Source organism: Heliangelus exortis, chromosome 1, assembly GCF_036169615.1.
Source record: "Heliangelus exortis chromosome 1, bHelExo1.hap1, whole genome shotgun sequence".
NCBI lineage: Eukaryota > Metazoa > Chordata > Aves > Apodiformes > Trochilidae > Heliangelus > Heliangelus exortis.
This window is the reverse complement of record NC_092422.1, coordinates 75,426,239-75,437,021: the sequence shown is the minus strand read 5'-3', so window position 1 is coordinate 75,437,021 and position 10,783 is coordinate 75,426,239. Positions and strand designations below refer to the sequence as shown.

General features: G+C 40.7%; 1 protein-coding gene across 4 annotated transcripts in view; it reads right to left on the bottom strand.

The window, feature by feature from the left end:
- Positions 1-222: 222 nt before the first annotated feature.
- The window catches only part of REPS2 (RALBP1 associated Eps domain containing 2), a 96,972-nt gene continuing 86,411 nt past the window's right edge, over positions 223-10,783 (bottom strand). For 2 of the 4 annotated variants that reach the window (XM_071748977.1, XM_071748968.1), the window contains exons 15-18: positions 8,895-8,978; positions 6,135-6,280; positions 3,959-4,064; positions 223-2,561 (exon numbers count right to left, since the gene is read on the bottom strand). In XM_071748977.1, coding sequence (XP_071605078.1) covers positions 2,493-2,561; positions 3,959-4,064; positions 6,135-6,280; positions 8,895-8,978 — 405 coding nt within the window. In that variant the 3' untranslated portion in view covers positions 223-2,492. The remainder of the gene's footprint in view (positions 2,562-3,958; positions 4,065-6,134; positions 6,281-8,894; positions 8,979-10,783) is intronic. The other 2 variants (XM_071748994.1, XM_071748985.1) reach the window with 2 other exon arrangements.

Sequence of the window (10,783 nt, the reverse complement as noted above, 5' to 3'; positions counted from 1 at the left end):
AACTCACTCAAGATCTTGAAGATGAGTGGAACATTTGATTGCATCCCTAAAAATGCAGGAATGGTTAGATTTTAAATTTATTAAGATCTGTGATAGAGTAATAACTGAGTAAATATTTCACTGTTGGCTAACAATGAATGTTTTTTTTCAGTGAATGAAAAAAAAACCTCTATATTAGAAGGGAGACAAAAAAAAAGACATAGAAACCAGACTTCTCCACTCTTCTTTTGAATACCATTTATTCCATGAATAACCCAAGTCAAATAAATAAGGGGTTATTATAGAGGAAGTTCCTATCAAACATGAAAAAAATCCCTCCACTGCCTTAAAAACACAATGTGCACACTTCTTTGTAATCATTGAAAAGCCTTCCTCTAAAAATCACCCATAAAATAAGAAACAAATGTGCCACATGATTACTTCCTACTGAATGCCAGGGGCTTATTAAACCAAATGACAATGTAAGGACTAAAAAGCAAAGAGTGAGCACTGAACCTCAGCAAAATCTCAGGAATGACTCAACGTTATGAACACAGGAAATAAATGATGATAAGTTCTGAAAAGTACCACTACCAGAAAGGGGGCAGCGTCTGTTTTGCAGCTTCCCAGAAAAGTTTGCAGTTCTCATGTTTTGTCACTGACCAGGAATGGCTGTCTGACCCCAGCTATGCAACAGCAGCACAGAAGAAGTTCCAAATCCAGACGAAGGGTTGTTTCTTGTTGCCACAATGATGCTTAGTAGAATCAAAACCAATGAGTTATGAAAAAAAAAACAGATTTCCAGTAACAAGTTTGCAAATTATTATTTTAAATTTCAGACTTCTGGATCCATGTCACACATCCCTTTCAGCAAAAGCTGGCAGCTTCCTTGTCACTTCAAACACTCCCAATGATGTCTCTCAACAAAACATTTGATTGCTCTGGTGTCCTCCAACACCCCACTGCAGCCCTTCCAAAGAGAATCTACCCAGCTGCTTCAAACTTGCTTCTCCATCCTCTCAGCCCTAGGGCCATTTTATCCTATAGCTACAGGGAGAAAGCATCACATCAATGATGTGATGTGATCATTTACAGTGGTAAAAAACTGCTGCACCACGTCTGCAAGGCAAACGCATGCACTTCAATTAGGTCAGTGAAAACCAGGATATGAAACACATGCAGCATCACGTTTAAGAGGGACAGCAGGTAGGTGACACTCCCTGGCAGTGAAGCATGCATCGTATCTATAGAAGGAGCAGGGCTGACATGGCTGTGCCTGAAGTAGCCCAATACAAGAGCATCAGCCCAAAAAATAAAGCAACATTATTTTTAGCCAGCTTCCACCGCAAGAACAGAGACTAAAGCCAGTGACTGCTGCATCCATGGAAAAAATTCCCATGGAATTCAGTTAGCCCTGGATCACACCCAGGTAAAAACTGAGCCTTTGCTTCTTCGTTTGGAAAACAAATGGCATTACCAGCTTCATCCTATCAGCAACATCTCCAGCAAGGTGCAAAGAAACCTTTAACAAAAGGCTATTATTTCCATCACACATTTTATAACCTTACATACAGGACTCTTGCTACCTTTCTTATGCTGGAAATACAGTTGTTGTATGCATCCTCAAAACAAATCAGCAGTTATTAAGACAACAAAGCAGACTAATACAAACATACATACAACAGCTTTTATAAAAATGCCCAGAATGCATTTTAACCTCTTGTTAGAAATACAGTTGGTAAAAAACAAAACAAAACACTGGCAGCTGCAAGCAAGTGATCAAACACTGGTGATAGGAAATAGTTATAACTCAAAAAAACAGATTTCTTTTTTTTTTTGTAATTTCCAAAATAATTCAATTTTAGCCTTTTTTACTTTTCTCTCATATGATTTGGACTTACAAAATACAACTTCTCTAACATCAAAATACATCCATGATTGCATAATAAACAGTGCTAAGAAAATAATTATCTGACACATGATTGTAGATAAAGACTCTGTATGTCCAGCGAGTGTTATTCCTGTAGTACATTACTGCTGGTACTCTACCATGATACAATCCTACAGGAATCAGTAACATCCAGGAGCTCATCTCAAAGGACAATGTTTAAATTTTAGCAAGAATTCAGGAACGCTGTACCTCTTAATGATCAGGACAGGAGGTGTTGCCAGAACGAGTATAAATCAGGAATTCTTTACATAAATAAAATACTCTCAGGTTACTGGTTTCAGTGATAAACTGCATTTACACATTAGGCTGGGAAGAGGAAGGAAAGAAGGCAAAGCATCTCCTGGCTCAAAAACGTCTGACAGTCCAAAGTTTGTTTTCTTTATCTTTTTCACCTGCAAAGGCAATTTGCTCAGCGGGGGTTAAGGGAGACTGGACAAGCTGGTCCTTCCTGCCACCACCACCACCTCGGTAGAAGCTCTGCCCAGCCACACTGCTCTCCTCTCCTTGCAAGGATGTTGGGACACACACTCCACTTCCCCTGCTATACAGCTGCTGCAGGAGGTCATAAGACAGTGACGGGACGAAGCTGCTCCAGCTGTGTCTCCAAGGCAATCCGTTCCTTATGAACCTCCTGCAGGAGGAAGGAAAATGCACTGTAACTTCGGGGATACTCACATGCACTACTCTGCCCTGGTAAACTCCCAGGCATTAACTGGAGGCTTGGGGTTCTCAACTTCTGATTTCAAAACCCTGCACCAGTGCCACGCAGCCACCCTACACAGCCACCTATTGCCTCCTCCTTACAATGAGGCTACACGGAGACTCCATCACTTGCTAAGATGAGGACGAGGAGCAGCCATCCACTGACCAGTGGAATATGTTGGGATGCAGCACCCAGGCAGGCTCACAGCACAGCCTGGGAGTGCTCCTAAATGCTCCCCATGCCCTGGTGCATGCTGTGCTTGAGGGGTACTGCCACATCTTCTGGGCCCTGTAAAAACATCAAGGCTCTGCTCCATCAGAAAGCTTCCATCAGGAAGCAATATGACTTGAAGAACAAGTTCAGTTCTCTGCTCTTGTGTGAATTCAGGCAAATCTTTCTGTCTTCACATTCTTCCTTCACCCTACTGTAAAATACAGGTAACTGTACTGGCCTGTTTTGTGAAGCTTGTGGAGATTAAGTATGCTGAAGATAGCGCAGAGAAGCTGGTGAGACCTGAGCCAAAGAATGGTGGCAACACGTTGTCATTAAAAGCTTTCATCTTCAGGCTTATTTCAATAACTGTCCTGTATTTTGCTACCCTTTCAGTACAGAACATCCACCCTACAATTCATTTGGGAGATGCTTGAAAGTCAGTAAAAAAATTACGTTGAAGCAAAGTTTAACATGGAATCAAACTTGCACCTTGAGTAAAGAAAAGGTGAAAGTGGGGGTCTGTTTCCAGACAGCTATGTTCATAATAAGCAAGGGAGAAAAAGCTGTAGCAGATATAAAAATAAAGTCTGTACTAACTTTGGACTGAGAAAACACTAAAATCATATTTTTAGATACCAGAACTGATATTTATAAGAAAAAAAGACCCTTGAGAATATGCTAAAAGACAAGTCAGCAGACATTAAATATCAGTGTTAGGTGTTCATGTAAAGCAGGGTGACTTTAGCTAGTCTGTGCATATCAAATGTCTGACTTCAGGAGACACCTATGTAGCACGACTAATCAGAAGACCAAGCTACAGTTGAATTGCTCTTTTGCAATGAGTGACACCATCACATTATCCGAACTTTTCAAATAAAAAAAATATCATACTTTTGACTTATTCTAATTATCTGTGGAGTTGCAGACCCATAGGCTATAACTTTTTCCCAAAAGCCTAATCCTATCCCCACACACAGTACAGTCATTCCCTTCCAGAAAGCAGGAAGCAATGCAGTAAGTTTCAGCTGAGAAGATGAACTTGATTCTGTGCTGGAGGTGACATGTAACTGATCACAGGGAATTTTGTCACCAATTTTCAATGCATTCCTTACCTTCAGCTGCTGCTGGAGCTCACTGTTCAACCTGGCAAGCACAGCATTGGCTTCTTTGTTTTTTCGTATAGCGGTCTGAATAGCCCTTTTCTGCTTGGAAGACTGTCTGCCAGACAGATAAATACAAAACATTTCAATTAAGAGTCTCACCAGTGGCTGATGCCAGAGGACCAGCCATTCATTTTGCACATCTGTACTCTATACACACTGGATTACACTTCAAAGGCAAGGTACAAACTACACGTTTAAAAGAAGAAAAATGGAACACTGAAATGAGATGGCTGAATCAGGTAGACTATTTGAAAGAAAAATGATCACACTTGTTAACCTGAATGACAGAGACATTTTAGGTTGTCTCAATTATTTCAGAATCACTGCATTCTGATCTTAAGAACAATCCCTGTATAGCTGTGCATATTGCATGCAGCATCTTTGCTTCAGCTGTTTCCAGACACTCATAGAGTTTAATAATTCAGGATTGGTTAAAAGAAAATACAAAACATATTCTAAGTGGAAAAAAAATAAAAATACTATATAAGATTTGGGGGGGCACTGCCGATTCTGCATTTCAAAAATTAATCTTTTATTCATAGCAGCCATTTCCAGCAAAAACATCTGATGCTACAAAAAGCAACGGGTAGATGGCTTGTGGACTTTCCTCATCTCTTTTGATGCTTACATAAAAGATTTCTATCCTATTACTATTATTACTCTTTAGCCCATGGTAACTGATTTGGAGTTTGGAGTTAGGCAGACAGATATGAAGAGACAGCTCTTTACATAAGGACCAACCTATTCCGAGAAGCAGAAGTAACAGGAAAAAGGCAAGAAAATACAGAAAATCCTGGCTGAACAGACAAGCCCTTTACATGAGGCATCAAGAGCTCCTCAATGACAACAGTGATCTAACAAATATGCCTGTTTTACATTAGGTCTCCATTAGCTCTTTTCTCTTAACAGAGCTGATGGCACTGATCTTTGCAACAGGATCTGTTTCACAGCACAGGCCTGTCTATGTGCAGTCGTCTTCCAGTGAACTGTCACTTTTCTGCTTCATTATTTTGCTTCCAGCTATTCTCCATAGGCTATGAATGATAGGGAAAAAAAAAAAAAAAAAAAAAAAAAAAAAAAAAAGAAAGAAAGAAGGAAAGAACAAGGTGACAGGGTGATATACTCACTCTCTGGTCATTTAAACATGTCAGGAAAAAAATATAGACAAGACAGGACTAAGCTGAGATGCATTAACAAATGCTGTTTTCTTCATTTGAACCTCTATGGATTATGCACTCCCGAAGCACAAAATAGCACTCTAATGGCATCCTAGAAGTCTTATTACTTATGCTAATCTCCAATTACACATCACAGATTAAGCCTACTGATAAAGAGTTTGCCAAGAATTGCTCAACTGATTTGGGCAGCTTGGTTTTGTTCCAAACTGAACCAGAAGTCTTTCCAAGGCTTCAGGTGAAGTCGGGCTATAATGCTTGCACTCTACTTCAGTTGAAGGAGGTGTGTAGACCCAAGAGGGCTTCAAGTACCTTTGCTTACCATTTGTACAGCCCCTTCTCTACTGCTATGAAATAAATACATGGTGAAATCTCTACAGGTCTTTGTTGTTGATGGCTTCCTTCAACAACTATATTTATGAGACTAAGAAACACATGCTGGAGTCTGACAATTATCAGATTACCACAAGTGGTCTATGGCTCAGCTCATAGCAACAGCTCATTTCCAACCTGCTTTGTGATGATGAAAAATTGCAAGGATATGACCAACATCAGGCATTGCATGACTCAGTTGCCTGGCATTTATCTGGCCATGTCTGTCCACGTTTGAGCAAAATCCAGAAGATACATAGCAGGAAAAAAACATACCCACAGAACTAAAAGTAGTCGTGTTAGAAAGGCTGGTTAAACAGCTAAGCTTGCTCTTTAGGCACGTCTACCAGATACAGAGGTAGGACACCTTTGAAGAGACTATCAATCAAATATTATCACATTATGCAGTCACTACAGACTTAGTCTGCATTTGAGAAAGCAGATGTAGATTTCGGAGAGCTGTATCTTCTGAAGCATTCTAAAAACCAGAACTCTTAAGCACAAAACTATGCAAAGAGCAAACCCTGCCACACCAGATCTCAGAGTGCAGTTTGGCACGGATGGTACAAGTTTATTACTTTTGGACTGGGAGGTGAGGCTTGACTGCTGGCAAGGAAGAAGTCACATTTATAGTGGGAGAATGCTCGGGGGTTTCCAGCCCCTGTGTCTCTGTCCGGAGCTTCCTGCGGGCAGGTTTGGAGGGCGGCTGAGCGAGAACAACCTCCTGCAAGGGAGAGACACAGAAATGTTCTGTCAGGCTGTGGGTGTCCCATGGTGAGGCTGGGGAATCCTTGTGGCACAGACACTGCTGACAGCTGGCCTAAGATTTCATAATTTAAAATGGTACAGAGCTCAATTCAAATTTTGTAATAGCCCCTCAGGTTTCTGACTCTGAAAAAACAAGGAACAATAACCCCTGCAGCCCCTTAATGAATGAAATTATTATACTGATATAATGTATAAAACTGTTTTGTCTTCCTCTGGACAGCAGGGTCTTCAGAACTGGGTTGTATATCTCTATGTGCAATTGGAGGGGTAGAGGAAAGGGTATAAATAAAAATACTAGCCTCCCATTGACCCAAAAAACATTAGAACCAAAACAAGATTTTTAATCATGCTCAGTTGGTAAAAATCAATAATCAGTTACTTGCATCCCAAATTAATACCTCACCCATCTGGCATGAAGTCTCTCCCTTCTCTTCCTCTCCTGTCTAACATGAAACAACACTGAAAACAGCTTAGAAAGACCCATGTATAAAATAAAACATGCAGAATTAAGATGTTGGAAGTGTGGGAGGACATTTACTTCTCTTAATAAGTTACATCGGACAGATAAGTTTGAAGTTGAAACAAAAGGTCTTGATTTTTATGCCTTTAATGGTGTTTTCATTATTTTAAACTACGACATCCTTTCTTTTGCAATGAGAAACAGTTTTAATGAGTTAAAGCTGTTTTAAATCTGAAACATAAATATATCCCTTTCAGAGTGTTTTATTAGATCTCTTTTGCAAGAAATGTAACTATTACTGCCCCGTTTCATGAATGAGAAAGCTAAGACTTGAAAAGATGAGGCGATTTGAAAAAAGGACATTTAGTGTTACAGTCAAGATCAGAGACCAAATTTTATTATCACTAGCACTGTGTGCTTCTTTCCAGGCCAGACCATCTTCATGACTATTTTGGCCAAATGTTAAAAAAAAAAAAAAGAAAAAGTTAAATGAGGAAGCATTTAATGACCCAGCATTCATAAGAAAAAAACAAAAAAACCCTGAAGTAAGCAGCCTGACTCACCAGAATACACTACTGTGATACAGAATCAAACCAACACAAGGCCATCAATAAATAGTTATTGATAATAAACATATTAACATAAACATCAATAAATAATTATTAGTCATTAGAAGGATTACAATTATTTTATTAGAGAAATCAGAAACAAAGGATTTCAACATTACTGAAAAAAAAATCTAAAAATGAGCTCTTCTGATCAGGACATCAGCACTGCATAGATCTCAGGTAACACTGTGCTCTGAAGTTTTATGTATACGTGTAGCTCCCTGGAAAAGCAGGACATAAGGCAAATGAGGAACCTGTGTGTGCCTTCTACAGCTATAGACTGGGGGGATGCCAAATGCATAATCCCAGACTACCTGCTTGAACTGCCAAAAACCTACCAAATCCATAGGATAAATCCTGCTTCCATGTCAAATGCAATACTGATAGAAAAAAATCCAATACTCAAAAGCAAAGACCTCCACAGGGGATCTGGGGAGGTCTGCTGTCACACCAGGCCTTGGAAGGTGGGTCAGCCTGTTTCCTGCACTCCATGGCCTGGGCTACTCTGTATTTTAGGGAGCCAGGTGGGATGAGGGCAATCATGAAGCAAGTGGACCACAAGGATTTAATTTCCTCAGGAGAGCTGCAAAGCAGAGCGAGGAAGAAGCAGGGTGAGGCTAAGGAGTAGCATGCAGTCAGCATAAGTGGAGTGAGGACATTGCTCTGAAAGCCCTTCTGCATGTAGGAAATGGCAATAGACATTTGTCTGTGCCCCCCATTAAGGTAAGAATTATGATGATGCTCCCTGGGCAAGGCAGGCACATTAGGGACATCACCTGCCAACACGTCTTAGTTAACCTGAGCAAGGATAGGTGTTCCAAAGCTCCTCACTGCAGGAGGGGTTGGAGAGGAGAGGGTCTGAATTTGCCCCCTGTCAAAAACTTCTGCTGGCTGGGGCTGGTGGAAGAAGGTGGTGGGAAAGGCTCACAGCCATTGCTAAGGCCAATCCATCCCTAAGCAAGGCCCTGTGAAAAAGCCCTATTGCAATTCCAGTGTTTACTTTATTCTAACAGTATGTTCATACAAAAAAATATGTGAGCAACTGCATAACTTAAGCAAATTTCTTCCAGTCTACATACATTTAGTAGCAGATTCTGACCTCTAGCAAACAGGTGTGTTTACATCAAAACCCAATCCTCAATCACTGGAAGCAAGAAGTGTGTCACAATTTGGAAGAATTACAGCAAGACAGGGGTCAAGTACAATCAAACTCTCTTTTGTCTCCCCTAAGGCTCCACAAGCCCCTATTGATTTGAAACAAATGGCAAGCTGCCTCTCAAAGCATGTGCATCGATGAGAATGTACTAAGAGCTTTCTTAATGATTTATCTCAGCTGATGTCACAAGCAATCCCAGTTCTCCCTCGTGTCTTGACCTCCAGAGAAGGTAAACACGTGAAGACGTAACCTTAACCCCCTATGTAATTGCTTTAAAACTTACAACAACCCCATTTGTTGATGAAGGCAAATCACTCCACAATGGTACAATGAGTGCAGGTCTCACCTTTTTTGCTGAACTGTTTTCTTCTGCCTGTGATGGGGGTCTATTCAGCTGAGGATGTAATTCAACCTCAGATACTGGCTCTGTCTGTAACAACAAATCAGTCATTGCTACACCCACAAAGCGACGAGCAGTCACATACAATAAAGTCAATGAAAGGAAACATTACACACAAAAGAAAAGTTTCTTTAACAATTCAGCAGTAGGGGAAATGGAGATCTAGGGTGACAGCTGAATGGATGACATATGTCTTCTGCAGATTTCTAATGAAACCATTTTCTTGCATTTTATTGTGCTAGGCAAACATGAGAAAAGGTTTTCTGTGAAGCATTAGGAACCATGTCTCTGCGTGTAAATGACCTAGTACCCACAATTTCTTCTAGAGTTACCTCTAAGGCCTGAATACTGAGAGAAACTGTAATGGGGGTGGATAAAAGCCAGACAGATCTTGGTTGCGCCCTGTCACCTTATCATCTCCTGAAGCTGATGAAAATTCATCAGAGTAAGCCCCTGTCTTTGAAGTTTGCAAGGCTGGAGTGTGAAAGTCTGAATTATACCAAAAATTGCAGCAACTGTGTTACTAAAAACACAGTCATAAAAGAAGCCAAGAAAATCTTTCCTCCTCACAGTTCATACAGAATCAGAGCTGAACACTCACTCCATAACACAGATCTACACTTTAGCAAAACAAAACACCCTCCCTCAGCATATGTGACTGAGCAGCAAATTAAAGCAGAGGGTTAATCCTTTGCTTCACCTCTCCTGAAACCTCTCAGCATCTTGAGATACTTCTTGAGGACAGGGCACAACACATCACCCTGGGGAGGGCACCGGGATTTGGAGCTGTTGTTCCGCAGGCAGGATGCAGCAAACAAGAGTATAAACATGCTGTGGCTGTTTTCTGTCCAGGAGGTATGGGCTGGCTCCAAGACAGGGAAGGCAGGCAAGAGCAGGAGGCTGAGGGCACTTGGCACTGGCAGATCGCCTCTTCTCCTCTTTCCTAACTTCTGCCAAGTCTGAGCCATGCTGACAACAGCCCCCAGGCAGGAGAGGCAACCTGCCATCCTGCTTTCTCTTCAAAAAAGGCTCGTTTCTACACAGGTGAAAGCTTGCATTTAAAAACCAAGTTCAAGGCAGCCCTGAGAGAGGCCAGGATTTTAGCCATAATAATAATAACAACCTGTCACACCTGAAGAACCTAATTTACTGATGCCAAGAGATTTCTGCCTGCGCCCATAAAGCTCTGTAGAAATCACAAGCTTCTCAGCGCTTAAAAGCAAAAGTTAAACAAAACCAACAGAAAGCACATAATTTGGTGTGTGTATTTTAAAAAGGAGGGAGTTTTCATACCACTTCCTCTGTAACATGCACACTACCAGCTGTACAGTAAGATGCAGGGAAAAAGTGGTCCTGCCAGGTTACTGCTGTTCAACCATACGGTATGGAACACGTGCACAGTGGAGAGAGATTTGGGATTTTTTTTTAAAAAAGCATGTGAAATTCCTCAGGAGAGGGGGGGAAAGGAATTTTGGCTGACAGGATTTCTCTTTCCCCATCTTCTAAGTGTGATAGATCTGTAGTTTAAATGATGGTTAAAAAAAACCTCAAACAATTACAACAAATCCACCAAGTAAATTTCCAGTATTATTTGAATATTAATACCTTAAATATTTGGATTTCAATAATTAACACTTTAATTCTGGAAGGGTTGAAGTTCTGCTTCTGTAACTAGATTTCTGGTACACAGAAGAAAATGAAATGGAAAAAGCAATCTTTTTTTTCTGTCTCCAAAAATCAAAGACCTTTGAAAGTCCATTTAATGCAACAGACAAATTCTTTATCAGCACTCTGAATAGCCCATAACCTCCCTGATTTCTACAACCACTTTTTTA